This window comes from Colias croceus, chromosome 16, assembly GCF_905220415.1.
Source record: "Colias croceus chromosome 16, ilColCroc2.1".
Taxonomy (NCBI): domain Eukaryota; kingdom Metazoa; phylum Arthropoda; class Insecta; order Lepidoptera; family Pieridae; genus Colias; species Colias croceus.
In genome coordinates, this window is record NC_059552.1 from 4,558,176 (window position 1) to 4,584,834 (window position 26,659).

The following is a 26,659-nucleotide window of genomic DNA, read 5'->3' on the forward strand; positions in this document are numbered from 1 at the left end:
TTTTGAAGCAAGAGGCGCATCCAGCATAGTTTATTCTGTAAAAAATCTTCTAATACCCAATACATTAGCTCTATTGATCGCCCTTAGTGCGTGTTCGAGTTTCTAATAACAATTCTCTTTGGCATTACGGTGTTGGAAATAAAACTCTCCAGAGCTCAGATTAAAGTTTAGTTCGAGTAGTATATCGCCCTAATTATGTGAAGAATTTTAAAAGAACTGTGTTTCTTATTTACTTATCAACTCTTTCATTTTCTGTGTTAAGATTATTTTACAAATAAAAAAATCGTGTCCTAATTATCTAGATTCAAGAATATACGTACATATTATAAGCGTGAATCCTTATTTGTGTAGAATTAAGGGTATGATAATATAGACGTAATAATTAATTTTATTAGATCGACAAGGCACCATTATTATTTGTTGGCCACTCAGGTTTAAATCTGTTATTTAAGCTTAATATTATACCAATCATCTAATCTTTTATATCATAATATTTTTATTGCACTGGGTTTTTCTTAATACCTACCAATTATCATACTTCATACAGATGCAGTCAGGAGATCCAGTTTTGACGACAGCTCGTAGGTACAACTTGCAGCATCATTTAACAAAATAAGTATAAAATAATAAAACAAACATTCAATAGGAACTCGTTTAATTATATACATAAAATATATTTACACCGTACAGAGCTCAGCCTACTTACCTAAATGGCCACTTGAGCAAAATTATCATTAAGTATTATGCATCACACTACATTTTTAACTTGTGATCCGTTGGGAAAATGACTAATGTACACTTTAGAATAGTTGCCGGGTAATTAAAAATGCGTTTTATGTTTTCAACAAAATCTCTACGTACTTGTGATAATTAATACCATCAGTACATGTTTTAAACATTTCGTACATAAATTTACGGTAGTCCTTTTACCTGCGGGCCGCAAAAAATTAAAATAACTTTTACAATTAAATGCTACAAAAAGAATTGGAAAATGAAGAGAAGAATTGAAATATGATTTAACTGGACGGTGTGGAATCAGGTGAACAACCATTTAATTTAGAACCAAAATTTTGTTCACATTTATAGCACCTATTTAAAATAAAATTATTTGTTCAGTTATAAGTGTTGTGCAATTAAAAAGTAAAAAGTATATAGTTCCTTAAAATTATACGATTTGGAATGTGATGTTTTACATTGTAAACATGATTTTATCTTAAAAAACCTAGATAGTTAAAGCAGTTTTAGTGCAGTAAAAAAATAGACCGAGAGATTTAATTCCACAGGTCTTTGGATTTAATAATACGTTAAATTCGAAAATCTTATACAAAAAAGGCGATTTAATTTAATTTTTTATAAATTCTTCGAGTATATTAAATTGTATGTAATTTCATTGATCACTTAAATTCGTATTTAATTCGTAATACGCAGGGTTAAACGTTAACAACTGCTATAAACGTAAATCGTCGTCTTCGGATTCACTGTCGCTTCCGTTATTAATCGCTTTGTGTATTTCATCCTCGATCTCCAGAGCCGTCTGGAGTTTGTCATCTACCGCCAATTCCCTGTACGCAACTTTTATATTATCATTATAATGGTTACTACAGAAAGTTTTCTGCAAACAGGTCACTATCACGTAGAGGGTGACCGTCCCGAATACGACGAGGACTATCGAAAGGATAATGTTCACTTTGTAATGCCAATCGGCGTCCGATATCTGCGGCAGTACCGTGTTCGGGTAGCAGTAGAATTTGGGTTCGACGTCCGTTTTGTTGTAGAGTTGGGCGTCGTCCAGGCAGGAGGAGCACTGGCTGTTGTGTGGGCCGACGCACGTGGCGCACGTGTAGTGGCACGGCAGGCAGATGCGCGGCGCCGAGCTGTTGGCCGGCTCCATGTCGAGAGCCTCGAGCGCCGACGGTTTGGTGACGTCACCTTGCCGCTTGACGAGCGCGGGCGGCTCCAGCGCGGTGAGGTTGCGGCGTCGCGAAGACCGCTCCATTAGGATTTCGCTGGCGTACGTGCCGTCCGGGCAACGCGTATAGCATCGCCCGTCGTACAAGTGCAATTCCTTCGCGCATTCTAGTGGGAAAAGAACAGACACGTGAATATATGGGATAGAACGGGTTATCCGACACCACCCAGCACCGTCCCGGCTCCATGCACTCGCGTCGGCGGCATGATGCAGAAGATCCGTACGAACGAGTCGCGAAGTTCGTAGATGCAGACAATGAAAGTAGGAATTGAAGGGAAAAATCAAGTAGAATCTCGTCACTGATCTCAAATAATTTTGTTCGAAACGTTCGTTACTGTAGAATTTTGTAAATCAATAGGTGCCGTGATCGCTTACTTCATGCCAAAAAAGGGACGTGCACAAAATTAAATGAAATCAGGAAATATAAGTAACTCAGAAGTGAGGATGATTAAAGAAAATAAATTATGAGGGTTATCAAAAGGACGAATCAATAAGCAGAAAGCGGATAGCGAACATTATTATGAAAGTTAGAAACATTAAAAGCGAAGCGAGACATGCGACAAGAATAATATACTCAAGCAGTATCAATATCAAAATTCAGTGGAGTGAACATAACGTCAGCGGTGTACATTGCAAATAAAAACTTTACAACACGAAACAATATGCCTAATAAGTAATAACAATGATCAGAGACAAGACTCCACTATAAATAAAAATCTATATAAATTTTGTAATAAAAGTGTTTTTTTATTATATATCCATCCACATCACGTTCAATATATACAAATTTAACATTTACATTAATAAATACAATTTATTCGGTAGCTACTTAACGCCGATTGGTGAACAATTTTACATGTATACAGCAAAACTGTTATAAAAATGAGTTACTTAATGATTTCTAGAACATCGAGCGATAGTTAAAACAGGTGATACAGCAGTTCCTAGCCTTATCCAAACTTATCGAACCTACTCCTAACTCTTACGGAGTTATTTATACATAATTTTAACAATTACGTTACTCTAACTACCAGTCGATGAGAAATCTTGATCGATCAGTCGTTTTAAAAATTTACATTTGTGAGCAATTTGTACAAGTCTCCAAATTTTATTTTTTCATTATAATAGCTACTTATTATATACAACTATGTTAAATTTACTAATTTTAAATGGATTGGCAATCACCGCTATGATCACAACCACATTATGCAATATATTTATTCTAATTATTATGTTCTACTATATTGGAACTAAGTATTCGGTTTTTATTAAATCTGTAACAGCCTGTCCACTTATTTCAATTGTTAAACTTTTACTTTTACCATTAAGGAAGCAGCCGTAAAATTAACAACGGAGACATAAACTTTTAATTGTTGAAAAGAAAAAGTTTAATTCAATACGCAAGTTGAATACGGAATTTAATTAAAGCATAATAAGAGTTCTATTCGAATATTTTCGCATGTAAAAATAAGTCGAAAAATCTGAGATAAGACAACAAAAAGGTTTTATGAACAAAATGTAATTCGAGATTGGAAATAAAGCGTGGGTCACGTACGGCTGATACACGATCGCAATTTAAACCCGACCGTTCAATACCTCTCCACTTCCTATCCTTTATAAATCTGCCAAGACCGTTGCTGATATAAAAATAGTCTCTTAAACGAAGTGATATATTGAAATTGCCACAATTGAACTAGTTATAAGTGCTATCTTCTCGTGACCCGTTTTCACTTCCAAAGGGTATTTCAAAGGCTGGAAATATTGTTGTTCAAAAGGACATTCCATATTGTTGTATACAGGCTGTTACAGAAATAACTTGCCTATTTATTTTTCCTTAAGTTAAAGTTGCCTAATAAAACCCATTTCAACTTAATTTAACAGATATGTATGATTGTATTCAACACAACATAGCCTAGTGACGATATAAAATGTATAAGAACATGTTAATTGTAATTAAATCAAACTTGATTTTTGAGCGTTAATCATGAACAATATCGTCAGAATGCTATCTATCAACACTAAAATATAAATTTATCTAAATACATAATTTATAAATATTTGATTGAAAATTTAAATGCGTTCACATTTGGCATCGTAAGTATACCGTTCATTTGGTTCATGGCAAAGTAAAATTGTTTCTACAAACTTAACAGATTTTAAAATTATGACTATAACATTCTATTGTAAAATATGTGAAACTTAATATTTTCCTATTATTGTTTAATACAGTTGGATTTATAGTGGATTTATAACGTAGTTTAAATTTAACAGAATCACAATCAATCACAGAAAAACACATCAATATGAGAATGAATATGAGAAATAAGTTGTAAAAAATTATTATATAAGTACTTAAAAAATATTGGATTTTGTGCATGTTTTACAAAATGACTTTATTTTAAACCAAATTCACGTGTAAAAACATTATGCATAATATATTATTATAAAAGTAAGTATATTATTATTAAAAGATAAAATAAAAAACAAAAACAGAACATTATTTTAATCCTATAACGTAGCATAATAGGATGCGACATGACAAATCCCAGTGTATCTATATAAAATGCAGGGAAGCTGCAATTTTTTACGTATTAAGTACCATAAAACCTATATTTATGCCTACATCGAAATCTCTACTGCCCATTTACATTCCCTTAACCTTCCAAACTTTTAGCTGCATTAATTCAAGCAAAATGGACGTCTTATTTGAAAGTACACAATATTAAATTATGTAATTGCACTTGTTCCTAGCTCTTTAATTTTGCCGATTAATAGTTGATATTACAAAATACATACGAGTTATTTTGGACACAGTGTACAATAATTTACATAATTGTGTCGCAATAATTTAAAAATATCTACTATCTAAGGTAGTAAAAGTGAACACCTCTTATTTAATTCTAAAGATATCTTTAAATCACTGTGACCGTGGAAAGTCCGGAATTTTCGACATTTTTTCATTACTTATTGTTAATTATTTGAAGATGATCTTTGTAGCGTTCTGTTCCAAGAATAGAACCATGACAAAAGAACATTTTTCTTCGAAGCTTCCGGACTTTGAGAGCTGCTAAATTACCATCTAAAATACTTTTCAGTAACTACATTAATTTACCTTAAGTACAGGGAAAGTGACGTGGCAGTATGAAAGAATTCATTTTTTGTGATGTAAGTATTACAAAGAGGTATAAAATTAAACAAATAAGATTATAAACAGCTTGTACTTATAACGAAGATATAAATTTAACTAGAATCACGAGCCTCGGCTGCTAGAACACCGTAGCCGGGTGAGAGGTCGCCAATATCAAAAATATTAACAACGTATTCATGAACAAATACAAGTACGATAGTGATACTGCGATTTGGCGGTGTTAACTTCTTTGATTTTATAAATAAAAGGATGCAGGAAATCTTTTATGATTTAAACTTATGTAAAAAATAATATCACATTTGACATGCACATATAGTATATATGTAAAAAAAAATAAACAATTAAGGTACCAATAATAATTTATTACATGATTTGCAGGCAGCTATCGCATTGGATTTATTCACGAACCCAGCGCGGGCGAACGTTGACATGTGCGCCACAAGATGGCGTCCTATCTGTCGCGGGCCGCAAGATGGCGGCGCGCGCGGGTTAGTGCGAGTGTGGGCAAGTACAAAGCGTCGGTCGCGAGAGTGAGCAGCAGAAACAGTGAGCACAAACCTAAGCAGCGGTGCGGCGGCTGCGGCGCGCGGGTCGAGCAGCCGCTGTGCGCGCCGCTCGCTTCCAGGGAGGGACTCTCTTCGCGGATCTGTGGGACCGGACACATGTTAAAAAGTGAAATCCCGTATCCCCTAGTGGGAAGAGCAGATGCATGTATAAATCTGTAACACTGATCGATATTCTTTAGGGAAATATAGGTGATCAACCTTCTATGTTCTACTAGACCGAAAAAATTATCATCGTCTCCAACGGGAATCGAACCCACTACCCTCCGTTCTACGCACATGTTTCAACCACTGAACGAGGAAGGCAGAGAAGTGACCAACTTCTTTTACTAGTTACCCTTCTATACAATATGCAGTGTTAACATACATATTTACGAACTCTTCAAGTCCCATATTCATGGTAATCATTTGTGCAACAAAATGGAATTAACATGCTGCATGTTGGCAAATTGATAACACATGTTGAAATCACGTCCGAGGAGCGACATCATTAATGAAAGTTTCCAGCAACATTATTCATCAAGAAATGTGGACCATGAATAGAAAGTTTTATACAGCTTCGTATAGATCTAATTTATACACGTGCCTTACAAAGTATTTTGCAGGGTTAAAGACACTGTATACTTCCAAAATTATTGTCAATTACGTTACAGCCCCTAAGCCTCATTTTGTACAATAGACATTAAATTGGAAGCTTTCTATTGTATTACAATAAAGAGGAAATAATTCAATCTTCTTCGCTCTTACTGAAATTAAATTTATGCTAACCTTTAATAATAATATTTGTGACTTAGGTACGTCACAAATTAGTATTTTCCATTTCCCAACCAAGATAAGAATAAAAAATAAACGTGAATTTTTATTTTATACACATTAAAAATATTAATCGAATAAGCACTCAGTGATAGGATACAAACAAATAATTGACAACAAATTGAATTAAAATTTTATAGTAGTTAACCGTCCAAAATAAAATGAATTGGGCTGTTAGCACGAAGCTATGGTATGTTTTTAAAGCATTTTCAGTAGCTCTCTATAAATCAAGACATAAGTAACATTTATCTTGAGATAAACAAACGAAGCACAATAGTACCATTTATAATCACATTTTTAATGACAAGTAATATTTTAGTTAATTCTTGTTACTAATGATTGAAGACAAATAATAAATTGCTGTGTCCAAGAAATTGAATATTGTTATTATTTAGACCGTCTAGGTCGGATAGAAAATATTAATACCTACATATAAGATTTTTGTATTAATGATTATTCGACGTTCACACAGTCTACTTCATAATATACAAGTAACACTGAAATATTATATTGTTAGGATACACAATATACAATTATAATTCGTACCAATATCCAGCAATCCAGCTTTACTTCAAAAACAATCGAAATATCTAAGTAGAAACAAAAGCTCGTTAATATCATTTCTTATTTGATAGGTACTATTTTCATTGTGCTGCCAACTATTTAGTAATCTATGGTGTTTTGATTAATAAAATATCGTATTAAATTGGATTTGCAATGTGATCTATAATACTAACTAAACAAAAGAAGAATTGTTTTTTTTTTCCAGCGAGTGCTTCAGAAAATGCTATAACTAATAAGGTCCATAAAAAAAAGAAAATAATTTGTATAAGGCATTTAGTGTTATCTCAGATATAACTTGTAAGTGGTAAATGGGTCGGACGACAGCATTATAGTATAAATCCTTTAAGAATCTCGTGACCCGCGTCTTTGGTTTCACGACTGGGCTGCACTTAACCGATTAAACTTTATAGCCCGCTGTCTTTAGGTTTTATCGCAGATAATGTTAGCATTTAAATATATAACTTAACACGTGCAAGATTCAAGAGTTCCATATCGTTTTGAGCGAGTGAAGTTAAAGGATGCCTGCATGTTTATTCTCTTTTATCTAAATCATAAATCTTAAGTATTCACAAGTTTCCTCAAATCTTCATAAATCGTAAAGATGTGTTGACAAAATATATTTATATTCTCATAGGCACACGTAGATTGCATGCTGAAACTTTTTCCTATGTTTGTCCAACAAAAGACGACCAAAACATAGAATTGAAGGTAAAAAAAGACAAAAGATGAAGGATATGTCTAAGGGTATATAGAAGAACTTTATAGAAGTAGACATAGATAAATATCAGTAAAGGTAAAGAAGTAAATAGGGAAGGATAAATCAACTGACATTAATGTTTTATGTCTCAATTAAAGCCTACCTGAAAAAAAAATCACTAAAGGTAAAGGAGTAAATAGGGGAAGGACAGACGTCTTGTGTGAAAATAAGAAACCTGAAATAAATGATCATTAGTTATCTCTTACCGCGTGTGAATCATGCCAAACAAGCGCCAGGTCGTCATCTATCGTGTTATGTCGTACCTCCTCCGGCACGTCGGGCCCCGCGCTGGGCTTGCCCCACGCCGGGCTGAGGCTCTCGGGCGACGCGTCGTACTCCTGCGGCGGAGTCTCCGTGCCGTAGAAGATTAGCTCCCATTGGGTTAGCGGGCCCGCTGCAATGTATTGGAGATTGATTTGTTGGTTAGCTTGAATACCCTTCGTGTTTTGTTACTTGTGTGTTGTGTACTGAAATGGGATTCATTTGTTGATTCAAATTTCTGCGTGTATTGTTACTTATGTGTTGTGTATGGGACTGATTCGTGTAAAAGTGTGTAGACCTTATTTTTTATAACTTGTGTTTATGAGATAAACTAACATAATAGTAATAGATTGTGGTAGCTGTGGTACTTTGTCCCTAACTATTGGTTAATTAGTTATGCATAGTATGTTACTAAAATGTGATGTAAAAAATTGAAAGGTTGGAAAGGTACCTACGTGAATTCGTTTTGTAGAGTTCTTTATTGAAATACTTATAAGAAAAAGTACCAAGGAAATATTTTAAATCATCGATTGAAATTGTACCTATAATCAATAATGATTGGAATGATATGTGCAATTAATAAGTGTAAAAAAGTAAAGAAAGGATAAAAAAATATTTTGTTATCTTTATCGTGTATTCTATAAAATTATAATATTTTTTTTTTGGTTACGTAAGAAAGGTTTTTGTCTGATAACTATGACGCTTTAAGTAATATCTGAAGGATAAAACGTCGGTCTATAAATTTTTAGAAGACTTTTATCTAAAATTTGATCATGAAATTATGTTTCATCACGAAACTTTGTAACAGTGTATATTAATATAAGTTTTAACTAACTATTTAAAAAGTCTGGTTTAGGTGTTCAGTTATCTTCTAGTTTGCTTTCTATCTACTCAATATATAAAGGATGTGACATGCTTTTTAAATGTTACGTGTTAATTATTAAAAGTAAATGCAGCATCGATTATAAAATTTAAAAAGCACGTGTCTACTAATACACTGAAATTTCTACTCAAAAAGAAATAAAATTTAGTGGGATGGTGATTATTGCGGGCTTTCTAATTAAATCAGAAATAAAAAGCCGCTAAAGAACAAAACAGAAAATTAATAACGACAAGCGAAAATAAAAACAAACATCAAACGAAAGTTTCCTATAGAAATTTTCTTTGCTAAAAAAAAAATCAAAAACACTGCGCACACAGCATGCAACTGCGGCATTCAGAACAAAGGTAATTGACGTGCAAGCTCGGACGGCTGAAACGAAAGGGTCGCGGCAAAACGGACACAACATGCAAGTACCGTTCGCTTGCAGAGGCGCCGGATATATCCGCTGTATTTTGGGGTATTGCTCGAACAGGCTGGACATCTTGCGCTCGCGGGCGTCGGCGAGCGGGTCGGTGAGGTCGGCGCGCAGGTTGAGGCTGAGGTCGGGCGCGCCGGTCGCCCGCGCCGTCGAGCTCTCCACGGGAGAACGTGTCGCTGGCCGGCTCTGCTTCGACTTCTGCGAGTTCCTATTCGGATTCTTGGAATTTTTGTTCTTTTTCCTTTTCACCAATCCGACCGTGTACGTGGGGACTATCGGAATAGCTTTCCCTCTGTTATTTTTTCGGCCCGCTTGCACGACGACCGGCCGCGTCGCGTTACTCTTATTACGGATTATTGGATTCCTGAACGGTATGGGGTCGTTTTTAGCAGCCGGCGAGCTCGTTCCGTATAAAATTAACGACCAATCTTGTAATGTCGCTCGACCTATGATATTGAAATTGGAGATGTAACGACACACATGTATTTCGAGGAAATAAATTTTGAAATTGATTCGGTCGAATAGGATCTACACGAGAGTTTACAAAGATCTTGATTTATAGCTAACACTTAGGCGGCTTAAAGTTGAAATCGATAAAGTTTGTAATCTCCCGTGAGTCAGTGTCAGTACCTAACTAAATTGTATTGAAATTTCTCCTCGATTGCAGAATTCGAGTTGAAATGTTTCTGATAGTTTCATAATCACCGCGGTCGGTAAATTGTTAGCGATTTGAGATTTTCGATTTTACGTAGTAACTATAATTAAATCTGGTTCAAACTCATTTCAATTAATTAGAAATACCTCTTGAAATACTTGAAATAGACATTGTAGCGCTCCTATTGGAAGAAATTTTAGTTACCCGATAAGCATCAAACATTATCATTAATACCGATACAGCGATATTAAATACGTACCCATATATCGTCCGCCGTTCTCCACTTCGAGCTGCCAGACGCCGAGCGGCGACTCTCCCCACATGTGCACGGACATGAAGGGCCACGAGTTGAAGCCGGCGCGCGACGAGTCATGCGGCCTGGAACAACCCTCCAGTTATATACCCACTGACCAAATTATATTTTGGAAATTGCCATAAACATGACGTTGAGGGCATTCAATGAACATTTAAGATGATGTAGTAGTACTTTATTTTCAACAGCACAAATTGTGTCTTGAAAGTTGTGGAATAATGAAAAATAGTATGAGAAGTAAAATTTTTCAACGTAAATTGAAATTATCAACAAAGTTCATGTAATATTAACATCTGTATTTAACTGTACAAATACACGTGTAAAAATAGCACCGGTTATATTTTTAACGCTACAGTAAATTTGCATTAACACCAGGCCACGGATTTAAATAGGTGTAAATCGGGTCTTATTGTTTCAACGGCAAATTCATTGACCGTTTGCATAGCATACGCAAATAAGTTTGTTTCCAGTTTGGTGCTAAATTACCAGCAAAATCAAATTACAGGCTAGAAGTGTGAAGGCAAAACAACTGTAATGATTGGAATTTAGTCAGCCGTGAATAGTGACTAATTGAAATAACTTTCCGGTCCGTTCATACATTTAAAAGTTTAAAAACCATTTGAAATTTTCATCAATTCAGGTAAAAAACGCAATTTGCACTTTTAAAGTACTGTAGAATTACTTAGTATCTAAATACTTCCAATATCTACTGTTTTAATCTGGTTTGGCAATTTTGATTTTGTTCTCTAATTATTACTACAACAAAACAAGTGTTTAATTCAGTATTCTAGAAATTTAGTACAAAGGTACGTACAATGAATTGTGTCTGCCAACAAAGACCCTTTAGTTTTATCGTGGACTTGGGACTGGCAGACTGCTATTTATTGTTAAACTTTAAACAAATTTACACGACCCTAATGTGGGCTATCGCAGTTTAGCCAAAGCTATTATGGCAAATAACAAAACGTCAACCTTTTACTTGTCTATTAACGCTTAACTTTAATTTTGTGTTAATAAAATGTACGACTACATTCGTTTTTTATTAAATGAAACGTTGAAGACAATTCTTAAGTTGCTTCAAAAGTCGATTTCATAAGTCATGAAACAATCCAATATAGAAAACCTTTTTTAATTCCAAATATTTATCACACAATTTCTAACATAGTTCTTCGAAATCCTTGTTATATTCCTGCTAACATCCCGTGTCAAAGAGGAGAGGGATAAAATGATTTTACAAAGCTATTTCATTAAAGCTAACGTCACTTCAGGCGGTTCATGAGTCGATGCGCTATTTCACAGTGATAAACTACGCCACTCACTGGCTACAGAGCGTAATTTGCGAACATTACTCTTGCATAAAACGGTGCCATATGTGATTGTCGTTACATAATATAGTAAGACGGTTGATTGTTAAATTATGCTTCGTTTGAGATATGCTTCCTTCAATTTCTTTATCAGCATCTCTATTAATGTCGCATGGAATTTTTGTATGACACTCATACGATTGAATTTTTTATGCGTAAATTATTTTATTGCCACCTGTACTAAATATAAATTAATTGCACAATTAGAATAAATTATATACGAAAAAGTATCATAGCTTGTATGTTAATTAAGTGTAACAAATAACCAAATGAAAATATTTGCTCGATTTGTCATATTTGTATTGATACAGAAAACAGAGCTTTTATTGTATTTAAAGTCACTCGATATGGAAGAAGGATGCTTTGTCACGCTTTGTAATTCGCTCCGAAACTTCCGATAACGACCTACTGCCTGTGAATTTAAATAAGCAAAGACGAAATATAAAGGGAATCGTCTTGCTGAGTAGAGCTGTAACGTTAATGATACCAAAGGTAAACCTTAATATAAAATGTTTCTCGAAATCTTGTTTGCGCTAAGTGTGCAAAGATTTCAAGCGGGTACTTTGTCTGGATTGTGATTTGCAAAGTTTAAATTACGGGTATCGCGGCAGCAGCAAAATAATTTAGATCACGATATTGACGATCTGTTTGGAGAAAGAATATCTTATTTTGTATCTTGGGAAAATTGCATTAAATTATAATTTTTATCATAACAATGAATTCACTTGGGTACGAACATCATGAAGAGCGCTTGCACGTGTTCCAAGTAGAAGTACTACACATTTGTGTAGTACTTCTACTTGGAACAGAAGTACTTGAAGTAGAACTTGAAGTAGAAGTACTACAAATGTGTGTCCTTGTGTGAAGACACAAGGACACACATTTACTGCAAAATGGCACTCACCTGGGCGCGATCAGCGTGACGCGTATGTCCTGTCTTTACCGTGCTTCCAGGTAACGCACAGAAAACACCTGTGTGCCTAGTGCGAGTTTTCATCGAGTACGAAACGTTACTATCGCGTTTGCGTCACAGCCGAATTAGTATGGGAAATCGAACAGCGCCCCTAGCGGACGTATGGGGAAGCTTTCATTCCCCATACAAATTTCGCTGTGACGCAGACGCGATAGTAACGTTTCGTACTCGATGAAAACTCGCACTAGGCACACTGAAAAGCACAATAGTACTCACCGTGGTGCGAGTAGGGTAACCCTTGTGCCGGCGGGCGAAGTGAGCGCGATGCGTAGGTCCCCGCGTCGCGCCGCCGACAGCGACACGCGCGCCTGCACGTGCTCCAAGTAGTTCACGCCGGGACACGCGCCTACGTCCAGCTGTAAGTGAACAACATTATTGTATGACAGCAGCGCATGAGTTGTGGGGAGTTGGAACCAAATACTTTGTGACTAACAAATAGTAACGGAGAAGTCAGGGTGTGGTCCCCGCTACTTTTGTATTACGAATAAGTACTTGAAATGACTATAGAACATTTTGACGCGTTTATCCAATTTTCAAACAACATTCAATAGCTTTCGATAAACTATCACTTGAAGCTGTTATTTCAATAATAATATCTAATAAAAATCATTACAGGTTTTTATCACAGAATTCGAATAGTTTAATAAAGATAAGTTACAACAAAAATAAAATATAATTCAAGTCAAAGAATCATATAAAAGCATTCCTGAATATGTGATACATCATACAAAAAAATAAATTAAGAAAAACTAAAACTGAAAACTGAATAAATCATGTACATAAAATTCCGAAACCAACCTGCAAAGTAATCGAAGATCTAGCAGGCACAGCCCTCTGTGGTCTGGGAGCAGCCAGTTCACACCGCCTCTGCGGTGGTACCGTCCTCCACGATCGAGCGAGTCGGACCATCCCTGCGGCGTCCAGGAGCCCGTAGCCAAAGGAATGGGAGACGTTCCGACCCACTCCGTTGGTCCGCCAGTCTCCGTTTAGAGACAGACGTTCTGGTCGTGCTGTTCGTACAACTAGGGATAGGAAGAGAGTGGGATATACTACTAAGAAGATTCAGTACGATACAATTCAATGCTACAGAGCATTAAAGCTACAGAGCAGAGTAACAAAACCAATGGGTCACTAAAACACCAATCACATGCCAAAATAAACTTAGTGCTTGCTATGATTAATGTTTGAGAAGATCCACCGATATTGGAAGTATTAAGGTGAACAATGAACATTAATTATAAAATAAAATAGTGGCCAGGTTGACGAAATTACTACCTATTGTATCAGGTTTATGCTAAGAGAATAGGTATTTTCTTATGAGTAGAGGTCATTTTATTTACACACAATTTAATATGTTCTTACTCCATATAGCTATTACTCAAACGGTGAAGCAAATTATCGTAAAGATTAATTTCGAACACAAGATTTAACAAAAAGGAAATTGCTTTTAAATCGCTAAACGCCTTAATTCTATCCGGGATTCTAGACCAACAAAACATGAGCTTCTTAAAAAAGAGAACAAGACATGAAAAATATCAGTTGTTATAAAGTATGAAGTAAATCGCTTCAATTAATCAGTTTAGAGACTATCTCCGTTTCAAAGCAGGAAACCTCTGTATTTCCTGCAATTTCCTGTGCCTATTTTGTCGCAATATTCGAATAATCTCAACCCAATCTCAATTTACAATGGAGAGCTTAGCTAACGCCAATTACGTTTGCACGCTCAGCGATTTATGCCGTTCCCGTGAACAAAACTACATTACCGTTAAACTATTTGATTATTTGCACGAAATTTTCACACAATATATATAACTCGAAGTTTGTAAATCAGAAATACTGAGAATGAATAATATAGCACGATATTAGCTTGATTAAAACATGGAATATTTACATTCATCTGTATAAAACTCCGTTAATTGGACAGACCGTAGCAGAGATTAAATTCACGTTTCTTGTAACACAAAAGGAATGAACAGAACAGAAATAAAACCATGATTGTGAGCAATAGAATATTAGTTCAATTGGAAGGAATATAATACTTTTAATTCTCGGAAAATCAACAAAAATACCCCTTACTCATAGTTGCAATCTTGTTGCAATATTGATTGACGCGGGGAAAGATTCAATAGGTACGAATACTAACAGCTGTCAAATACATACATCATACTCGTAGTTCACCTACCCGTTTTATGAAGGGAATAAAATGTTTTCTACCAAATTATGATTTCCAGGAAATGAGGAAATAATAAAAATGAGAAAAATATTTTATTGTTGATGATCCAATGAACCAACAGCCACGCTATATACTTTTGCTTAAAATCAGAATTTTCATCTGAATTTTTAACAGACTATAATTCTTCAATAAGTAAATACGACGACTACGTACGTACGACTAAACTACTAGAAATTTTGGTCACCTACAGGCCATTCGGCCAACGGTTCGTTAAAAGCTATGTTAGTAATTTTAAAAATGAAACATAAAGAGTTAAAACGCATAAAGGATTTAATATCACACATACAGTTTATCTGCCCTTAAAAGTCTATTAAACATTTATGCCGCTCCATCCATTTTGATCCCAAACAAAAAGATGTTAACTGGAAAAATGGCTTTTTGTAGTAATCCGGATGAACTTGGATACAACAGATATAGCTCTGTTGATTACTGAAAATAACTGCGTCATAAAGTGAATATTGCGAAAGCTTTTCAGGTATTTTATCTCACACATAAGAAACATGTCAGGGAGAGCTGGAAAAGTAAATGGGATTAGCGTTTATCTCGCGCGAAATCTTTCTTTGAAAGCATTTTCTGCTAAGAAGGTAAGACGATTTTATCTACCTTAAAAGAATAGTTAAGACGGTGCGCCTTAAGTCGAGTGGAAACAGCGAAACTGATGTTTTTAAAATATTTTTCTGTTTCGATGTTGGAAATGTAATTGCAAGCGTTTTATTTTCCTTCTTGACGTTGTTCCCTTTACAGGCGCACGTTGAGATTTTTGTGTCACTGATCATAAAAAGTGGAGTAACGTCGTAAACACGTATATTTCTGACACCCTTTTATTTCTACTTTTCAAAGCCATACAATGTCTTTGGTATAAGCTTTGATACATTACTTACGTAAATATCTTCTCAACTTTTCTTCGAAATAATATCTTGATATTACAACTGATAATGTTATTGAAATCAATTACAATTTTGATCTATATTGTACACTTCTCACAATATTATATTTTAATATTTTGTATGTTTTTAATAATGGACAGTAATTTTGTAATTAACAAAGCTATAAAGCATAAAATATACGGTTTTAAAAAAAAGTAAACATTAGCTTTAAATTATTCACATTACTATTTTACTGAAATTTATAGAATTTTCGATGCACGTACATATTTCCAACGGTATTCAAACAAAACGTTAGTAAATATTTGATCACAATTATTTAACCAATAACATTATATACTTTTTTTTCGGCGGTAGGTGGAAAAAAAGTGAACACGTGTTTTAAATTGCTCTCAAATTTATTTTCAAAAATTTTTAATAACTCAATACAAACTATGCTTTAAAGTCTTTAAAATACTCACCTGTACAGTCTCCTTCATAACTACTTTTAAAGAGCTCTTATACAATATAATCACAACCACATATAAACTTCACTTCACCTCTAATTGACATTATGGAGTCTATCAAACAATCTGTTGCTCAAATGTCTGAGACATTTAATAAACGTATGATGGAGTTCCAAAATGACCTGCAAAAGACCAGCACTACGTCATCCTTAGCTAGTCCTCCATCTAGATTAGCTTCAGATTTCACAGCCTTCCGTGCGTTCGTTGTCACCTCGCTCCAATGTCTGCAGGCACAAGTTGATGCTTTAACTCAACTACATGACAGCCTAGAGATGAAATACAGGCGTAAAATTCTTTTGGTGCACGGAATACCTGAAGGCAAGGACGAAAACCCAACCTCTGTGGCTATTGATGCAATATCCAAACGCATAAATACTTCCCAACTGTCCGGTAATGACATCAGCCGCTGTCATCGAATGGGCTCAATCAAGGATGGCAAACCAAGACCTGTTCTTATTAAATTTCGGGAACTCCACATGAAACAACAGATCTGGTCCTCCAAAACAAAGTTTAAGGGTTCAGGAATTACACTATCCGAATTCTTAACCAAGAGTCGGCATGAGATCTTCATGGCTGCCAGGAATCAGTTTGGAGTGTCCAAGTGTTGGACCAGGGATGGCAGGATCTTTGTTATGGCTGCTGACGGAGTCCGCCACCGTGTTGATACTATTGGTGACCTCAAGAACATCACTACTACTGCGGAAGACAACAAAAAGGCTCATCCAAGTGCTTCAACATCCTCTGGCGAACCTTCTAAACACGTCAGGGGTGTATCTCGCTCTAGAAGACCAACAAGAGCTAAGTGATAGTCATTGTTTCACGGTTTTATTCTATACTTTCACTCTGTTCAAATTTTCTTTTCCCTCTGTCTATTTTATTCTTATGTTATTAACTATTTCCCTGAACTTATTACTTTTATTTGCCTCCTTCCAGTCTGTATTCTCTTTCAAGTATTACATCCTATAAGTACTTAATTTATATAAGAGGTATTTACAAATAAGTTTTAAATGCAAATTGCAAGGTATTTATTTTGTTTACCTATTTGACTTTGGACTGGACTGTCACCTGTTAGTTTGTTTTTTACGTCAGCTGTCAGATGTCACCTAATTGTCAATCGTTGTCATTGCCATATTATGTTATTTGTACAATAGACTAAATTTTAATTCTATTTCTAATTTTAACGGTACATACTGATTTAAATTAGTTTAGTTATAGTTAATTTTAAGTTATGCTTATTTTTCTTTTGTTTTTAAAATGCATGCTCTAATTTGTTTTAATTGTTAAGGTGGGTATAAGGTAACGAAGCGTTTACTTATTGTAAACAAAATAATATTTGCTTATTTTATTTTATTATTATTATTATCTAATATATTTTATTATACCATATTATTTATTTATTATTTTCATATATATTTTACTTATTTATTGTTATTTTAATGTCAATCGATATAAATTTGAATGATTATTCCGGTCTGTTTTCACACTGGTCCGATTCGTCTCTCAGTAGCGATGATAGTTTTCACAGTGCTGTTTCCCCTCCTCTTGATGCTACTCTTGATTCCTTCTTCAATAACGTCCCTAAAAATTTCAATACCATCCACATTAATGCCCAAAGTATTCCGGCACATTATCCCGACATGCTTTCATCGTTTATATCAAGTAATATCCATGCCATCCTTGTATCAGAATCCTGGCTCAAGCCGTGTCATTCCTCCTCAGCTTATTCTCTCCCCGGCTTTCACCTTATACGCAACGATCGTGTTGGCAAGGGTGGTGGTGGAGTAGCTATCTACCTTCGCTCTCACATTCCCTATAAATTAATTTGCTCTTCCTCTCAACCTCCCTCTACCTCTTCCACCGAACATCTCCTTATTGAAGTCCTCTTGCCGCAGGCCAAAATCCTTCTTGGTGTTTTTTACTGTCCTTCACTCTCCATAGATTACTTTTCCTCCTTTGAAACCCTTGTAGATAACCTCTCTCCCCAATATGAGCATTTAATTTTTATGGGTGATTTCAACACTTGTCTGCTTAAAGGTGATAGCCGTAGTAATAAGCTGCTTTCCATCCTGAATTCTTATAATCTCCATGCCCTTTCCTTAAATCCAACTCATTACTTCCCAGGCTGCAATCCTTCACTACTTGACCTAATGATAGTCTCCTTACCCAATTTCATTTCCAAGCACGGTCAGTGTTCAGCCGATGCTTTCTCTTATCATGACCTCATTTACCTCTCCTACAAGCTCCATTCTCCGAAACTCAAACCGTCTACCATTTTGCTGCGTAATTTTGGGGGAATCGACTTGAATTTGCTTCGCTGTGATGCGCAAAACATTAGTTGGCAAGAGGTGTTCTATGCGCAGTCTATAGATGAGAAAGTCTCCTTACTAAATACATTTGTTTTAAACCTATACGACAAATTCGCACCACTCCGACCCGTCAAAAAGAAACACACACCGGCACCTTGGCTTACTCCGGAATTAAAATCTCTTTCCTTAAAAAGAAACCGTGCCAAGTCTAAGTTGAAAACTGCACAGACGGATGAAGCGCGGGCAAAGTATAATAGGATACGTAATCGTTGCAACGTATTGTGCAGAGACGCTCAGCGACGTCATATCCACAGTTCCCTTGAGAGCGGTGACTCAGCCACTAATTGGAAATTTCTGAAAAGCTTGGGGATTGGTAAAGAATCGAATGCTCTCCCTAATACTATTGATATTGGCCAACTTAATATGCACTTTACGTCATCCTCCTCGCTCGACTCCAATATGAAGCACCGTACTCTCAATATTCTCTCCTCTTTTCCTACCCCTTCTTATCCTCCTTTCCTTTTCAAGCAAGTTTCCGAACGGGATGTTAACAAACATATATTGTCCATCTCATCAAATGCTGTTGGCTGTGACCTTGTTAGTCGTACTATGATCATTCCCATCCTCGATATCATCATCCCCTCCATTACTCACATTCTCAATTTCTCTATGTCCACTGGTGTATTTCCTACTGTTTGGAAAGATGCACAAGTCATCCCTCTTCCCAAAAAACCTAATCCAAATTCCTTTTCAGATTACCGTCCAATTTCCATTTTACCTTTCCTATCCAAAGTCCTTGAACGTGTAATACATCATCAACTTACCTCCTTCCTGAATAAAAATAATATCCTTAGTGATTTTCAATCCGGATTCCGTCCCGGTCATAGTACGACTACAGCTCTGGTCAAGGTCACTGACGATATTCGTGCTGGGATGGACAATAAGCAGCTCACAGTACTTACTCTATTAGATTTCAGCAACGCTTTTACCACTGTAGACTTTGACGTACTGCTGGGTCTGCTGCGTGTACTTAACATTTCTCCTTCGGTAATTGACTGGTTCCATTCCTACCTGCACGGCCGGAGGCAGCGTGTCTTGGTGGATACTAAGTACTCATCTTGGTGTGCGGTCTCTGCCGGTGTTCCTCAGGGCGGCGTTTTGTCTCCTCTCCTCTTCTCCATCTTCATTAACTCCTTATGTTCCCGGCTGACGTCTCTGTACCATATGTATGCTGACGACCTACAGATATATACTCAGTCCACCCTAGCTGACTTACCTAAGGCAATACATTCTACTAATCTCGAACTTTCTAATATAACTAACTGGTGTAACGAATTTGGTCTGAAAATCAACCCAGCTAAAAGCAATGTTATCATAGTTGGTAGTCCTTACCTAATTTCGGAAATTGACTGGGGTATTTTGCCAAACATTAAAATTGGTGACGTTGCTTTGCCTTACAAAACGGTAGTCAGAAACTTAGGTGTGTTGCTCGACCAAACTTTATCCTGGTCTTTCCATATCCAGGAATTAAGCCGTAGGATATATGCTGCTTCTGCTACGCTCCGGCGGCTTCGTAATTTCTTGCCTATTCCTACTAAAATTACGCTAGCGCAATCCCTTCTCCTTCCTATACTTGATTACGCTGATGCATGTTTTCCTGACTTAACAGCTGAGCATCTTGAAAAACTTGAGCGTCTTCAAAATTTCTGTATTAGATTTATTTTCGGCCTTCGAAAATATGACCATGTTTCTTCTTTCAGGAAAAAGCTCAAGTGGCTCCCTATCCGACTTCGCCGGGATCTACACTATTTGCAACTACTGTTCCGCATCCTTTTTAATCCCTCCGCTCCCTCCTACCTCAAGTCCAATTTTTCCTTCTTGCACAATGAAAGCTATTCACTTCGCTCTGAGGACAGACTTATCTTGCGTGTTCCATGCCGACGCACAAATTTCTATGGCAAGTCATTCGCAGCAATTTCCGTGAATTTATGGAATTCTCTGCCATTAAACATTCGACAAGCCCAGACCGCATCGGGGTTTAAAAATCTTGTGAGACAACACTTTCTCTCCGCTGTTGATCCGGATCAGTAACATTCTTTTATTATTTTACATGTATGTAGTAGTATATGTGGTATTTATGTATAGATATGCATGGCATCAATATATTTATTTCATTTAATATCGGTGTGTTTCCTTCAGAATATAATATATTATATTTATGTATATATATAATTGGTACATATATATACCTATTTATTTTATTTATGTATGTCTATGTAGATTTATATTTATTATCTTTATATATATATGTATGTAAGTATATGATATTATATATATTTAGATATGTATTAGTTTATGTAGATACATGTTTGTATGATAAAACCTCTTCTTTTTCTTGATTTTTCTTGCAATTATTATTCTTTTTTTCTGTTCTCGTCCCGCCAATATGTGACCTTTTTGCTCGTTACCTTTTACCGTGGTTGCCTGGTAGAGATCACTACTTAGTGATAAGGCCGCCAAGTTAGTTGTACTCTGTTTTTAGCTGTAAGTAATTCTAAGGTTTCTGTTTGTATAACTAATAAAGCGTTAAATAAAATAAAATAAATATATAAATATTTTTAAAAAATATTTTTTAGACAAAGAGGACTGAGAATTTGTAGATGCTGATGTTTTGGTAGTGTGTAAGTACGTGCGTGTGTATGTGTGTGTATCCATGATCATTGGCAAAAGTTATTATATTAAGATACATCAAAATTAGTAACTTCAGACGCGCGGTCTCCCGTCGATTGGATTAGATCTAATAAAAGCACTCATTCTATTACTTGTGAGTTGTGATGGCTAATATGAGCTCTAGACACATCCCAATTATCCAATAGTAAGTTCTATAGTAACTGATATATTGAGCTTTTGATGGTTTTAATTTATAGTTTTAGTATTGTTATTAGTTTTCTATTCGTGTGCGAGCAATTGCGTCTGTTTATGGGCGTTACATGGGTAGGTATAAAAATTTATAACTACTACTAGTGTGATATGTACTGGCCAGTATAAGATGTGCCACTGAAAAGCAAAGAATAAGCATATAATATGCACTATGGTTTAAAATGTAACCCAATCGAATCATAATTGTAGCTTTCCACTATATCGTGTATAATGTAAATGCGATATAGTCTACAGAATATCATTTGTTTTTACACTATAACATAATATTACGTGTTAAGTTATAACGTACACTATAGTGTACAACAATTTTTGAAAGGAGAAATAGTATAGAATAAAATCATTCTGCCTCCTAAAGATCGCTAGTACTCACCAATGTGCTGCATATCCCGCCACGTGAGCTCCCTGTTAGCTTGCAGCGCGAGCGCGCAGATGCCGGCCGCGAGCGGCGCGGACGCGGACGTGCCCGTGTGCCCCGTCGTGCACGAGTGGTGCAGGTCTGTTGTTACCACCTGGTTTTAACGTACCATCATCAGATAATCACCGTTATTATTTTCGTCATTGTCATCATCAGTATTATCATCATTAAAGATCGGAACAAAGTGATAAAGCCGGCCGCAGGGGCAATATTGAAACAGTCTCGGTTGGTAGGCGGTCGGAGCAATTGCAACTGTTCTCTTAATTGCCCCTGCTTGCCTATACACATCGTTATGAAGCCAATTAAGGATGCAATTCCAATATTGCCCCTGCGGCAGGTTATTATTCTTTTTTGAAATTTCATATATGCACAATTTTATTGAAGAATTAAATAAGTACAAAATTATTATTCAAACATCGTCTTAGTCGTCAGTATGGTCATTAATGTCATCAGACCCTTTGTACTGTAAATAGATACTTTGAGGGTCATCCCAATTTATTTGATAAACACAAATGTAAGAGTAAGGATTGGGACCATCTTCTCTACAGTATGTGCCTTCTTACATAAATAGGTACAATCTTCAGATTGCTGCTTGGAAGGAATTACAAAAAGGTCGCAATAAATAAAAGAAACCAACGTGGAATAACTGAAATTCGTAAAGATAAATTTCTGATGAGTTGTATTTAAAAATAAAACTGAAAAATTAGTAGGCATATTATTACGTTTGTTCGATGAGCCAGATTAGTCGAATGTTGAAGAATGTTGATCACTTCTGACGATTGTCAGGATTGTATAAATCTTGGTCAATATCTAAAGGCGTGAAAAAAGTTGTATCATCATGTGTGCGCTCAGAAAACCATTAGTTAAATAGAGTTCGATTAAACTATAGTAGAGCCATTTTAATAGGCAACATTTGACAGTTCAACAAAATTCAACAACGTAACCTAGTAACGACGACATAGAATAACATGATATTTCGTTTTGTTAGAACTGCACATTTGCTTAACTTTTTTCAATTATGATTACATATTTATAATAATAATGCCCGATACAAGTAATTTTAAGATTTCATTTTACTGATAAACCATATTAAACATAATAAATAATTTCTGAATTGAAGAACTGACGTCGCTACAATTTTGTGTCAATAAACCTTTTTTCTTTTTAAATACCAGAGACGTTACTCTAAAAATCGAAATCTGACATCTAGAATCGAATGCATTGATTACTTGTGAATAAAAATCATCATAAATTAATAAATTCGATTGACAAATGTTTCAAATCCGTATCGATTAATTCACTTTAATCGATGTTTTTAAGCAGGTTACCTCTCTTCGAAGATAAAATTGATATAGGTCTACCAGAATCTGATGGCATATTTATATTTAAGAAATAAAAGATTTTCATGTGGCAACTTATTTGACAACTATCAAATTGGTTGTCAAATTATTTGTCTTTTTTGCAGTTGATGAATAATTTTTAGGATTTTGTCTAAAAAATCTTCGAAAATGTCGAAAAAGCCGCTGCGATCACAAGCAAGAGGTGTTGTTTATAATGTGTATAGAAAAACATTCGATGAAGAAGGGTCAAACACATCACAATTTTCAATTTTGAAGATTTTATTGGTAAATTGGACTAACCCGTTTTGATACTTTAAATTAAAAAATATTATATGTAGGTAACTAAAATATTGTTTGTTGATTAGAATATAATTTTATGAAAACTTATTACAGGAGCTTACAATACGGCTATTTGTTAAGTCCAAGTTGTCCAAGTCAATTTTATAATGTGTGTTTCTGTTAATACTTACGAAAATAAACATACCTAGTTTTATTTTATTTTTATTTTATTTTATAAAAAATTATAAGCAGTTTTGATCTACATTATCATTATATCGATATATTCACATGGCATACTGGTAATGAATATACAAATAATAGGTATGTGTAAATACTAATAATATGTATTACCTGTATAAAAGTAATATGTATATTGTATATTATGTAAGTATGTACCTACATAATATTAAGAGGATATCTCATTATTAAGTACAGTATTGTCCACATATGTAATGTGACTGAATGATATTGAGGACAAAATAAAAAATAAGCAGTATCAAGATCGTTCAGTCCATTTTCCCTAGGGTTGCACACTCAAAATTTTGATTTCCCTAATTGCCATCAGATTCTGGTTTACCTATAGACGTCAAATGTTGCCTATTAAATTGGCTCGACTATAATACGTACGGGGAAGGCAAACAAACGCAAACATGCATTAGACCGCGATTTTCCCGATTACAATGTTGCTGCTGTGGTTAGCGCGTCCATTCTTTGCGCCGCGATCTACTTTGTGAATGGAAATGTTTATTCAGCAGATATTTGCCGGCCAAATGGGGTTGCTCTTTTGAGCTCGTGTTCGCAAATGGTGAACGCTATTGCTCGCTTTTAATATAAATAAACTCGGATATTGCACGGATATGAAAGTTTACTAAACATTTCTGTAATACACAAAATGTCAACTAGTTTAAACTTTTAAAGAGTGTAATAACATTTAATATCAAAATAAGAATTTAGGTCGCAGTCTGGCTATGAAAACTATTTTTGAATTACACAATTTTTCACTCAAAGATATGAATTCTTTGACAGCAAAGCATTCACGCAACAGCAAATAAAGATTGTCGGAGCTTGTGAATGTCATTCTCTCGTGTACTCACAACTTGAATTGCACTTCTTTTAATATAGTTTTATACTCTACGTCTATGTTATATTAAAACATGTTGTGATAAATATTGTCACTAGTCCTATCTGAAAGAGCACTCGTTCTCTTATTACTATTATAAAGAAAAAAAAATTAAATTCTGTTTAACCACATATTGAACTTTAAAATAAATAAATAATTTCTAAAATTTCACACATCGTATTATATTATACCAAACTAGCAAATCTCGTATCTCTTATATAAACAAAACATACTGAAATCCTTTTTGTCCCAAAATATCATACACAGGTGTAACCTAAACACACTGTCACTGTGAGGATTCATCTCATAATCTCACACAAGGGTCAGTGTCACTAACTATATCCCTCTGGATTTCCTATCGCACCTCTTCATTAATAATATTCCCATATATTAAATACGGATGGAAGTTTAACCTCAAATATCATTGCGTTGTTTATAAAACACTATAAATACATTGAAGTGCCGTAAATAATCATCTCATGTATTCATAAATCTAAAGAATGATAAAGAACCCACAATATTCATATCATGTTATATTTATAAAGTTAAAAAAAACAAACAAAAACAAGATAAAATACCTGTTTCTCATTAATAGCTCCACTGCTATAAGTAGCCGCGAGAGTCGAACTGCACATTTCTGAGTACCACGGCACTTCGCCTCGTTCCGTCGCGGAGGATATCGAGAGGGTCCATATTGAGTTGGTGTAACCATCACAGTTACAGTTGTCATGTTCTCGCCCTCCGTTGCCCGATGCCCATACGAATATGGAACCTTTACCGTTACGACCCTGTTGAAAATACATTTCTTTTAAGCTAAAACATTTATTTATTCAATTAGAATTCTAGAAGCGCTTTTGAATCGACAAAATACATACCTAAAATTTAATATTTACCACCGGTTCAGAAAACAGTATAAAATTGAATAGTGAGAGATAGTGTACTATTTATAGAAAAGTAAACTTAAACAAGTAAACACGGAAGTAAACAAACAAATATTGAAGCTCTAAATGAGCTTTTGATCAATACAATATATGATTGATACTTTGAATATTCCCCTTCAGTTAGCTACAAAATAGGGAGAATATAACAAACACCACCCCAGAATTGCGTGTGTTAACTGTAACATAAATAATGAAATATTTTTCACTTACACGTCTAAGAATATTGCACCTAATATTGGCTTTGTAGAACCTAATTAAAATTTAATTTAATGAATTTTCTATAAAAAATCAATGTGTTTAAAGGTTGTGATTATAACTGTAGGTATAGTATATTATGCAACTTAGGAACATATTTATTTATCAACAAAAAAGTGGGCACGTGACTTTTAAAGCTATACACACGTATTTCAAAGGAAAAATTCAATAAACCACTAAACGTACCACAAAATAAACAACTAACAAGTCAAAGCGACTTCATTAACATTTTATCCGATGTAATGTTTACCGGATATATATTGGATATATATAACAAAGGATAGCCGGATGAATTTTGATGGATAATGCTTCACATTCGTTTTACTCCATCATTTGTTGACGTCACGTAGGAAAACATACGAGATTCTCCCCTCTCTTCTTTTTATAATACAGGGATTTTTCTTAATGCAGCAGCCATTTTTCGGTGGTAAATAACAAATTGTAGTGATACACAAGGATTACATAATATTATTACTGTTAGAGGTGATACTTTCAAACCGTATTAGGATTAGTTATCTGAACACAAAATAATGTATTATCTCTCAGACCTCACCCAGGTTAATTGAGTTAAAAGTATCAGAATAACGATAATAAACTTTAATACATTTACGTAGGGTTCAAAAGGTACCTCTTATATTGAACGATCCGGGTAAACGTATCGCATGTCAGTAATTGATAGTTTACTTTCTCGTGGAGTGGAAGCACAATAGACTAAGTGTTCAAGTGTAGATGGTTAGCAGATTTATTTTCACAGTATTT

At 35.0% G+C, this 26,659-nt stretch overlaps 1 protein-coding gene across 4 annotated transcripts in view; it reads right to left on the reverse strand.

The window, feature by feature from the left end:
* Positions 1-638: 638 nt before the first annotated feature.
* The window catches only part of LOC123698540 (furin-like protease 1), a 160,956-nt gene continuing 134,935 nt past the window's right edge, over positions 639-26,659 (reverse strand). For 3 of the 4 annotated variants that reach the window (XM_045645199.1, XM_045645197.1, XM_045645198.1), the window contains exons 8-16: positions 25,283-25,492; positions 21,921-22,059; positions 13,480-13,703; positions 12,898-13,037; positions 10,291-10,409; positions 9,373-9,822; positions 8,021-8,208; positions 5,676-5,763; positions 639-2,076 (exon numbers count right to left, since the gene is read on the reverse strand). In XM_045645199.1, coding sequence (XP_045501155.1) covers positions 1,448-2,076; positions 5,676-5,763; positions 8,021-8,208; positions 9,373-9,822; positions 10,291-10,409; positions 12,898-13,037; positions 13,480-13,703; positions 21,921-22,059; positions 25,283-25,492 — 2,187 coding nt within the window. In that variant the 3' untranslated portion in view covers positions 639-1,447. The remainder of the gene's footprint in view (positions 2,077-5,675; positions 5,764-8,020; positions 8,209-9,372; positions 9,823-10,290; positions 10,410-12,897; positions 13,038-13,479; positions 13,704-21,920; positions 22,060-25,282; positions 25,493-26,659) is intronic. The other variant, XM_045645200.1, reaches the window with a different exon arrangement.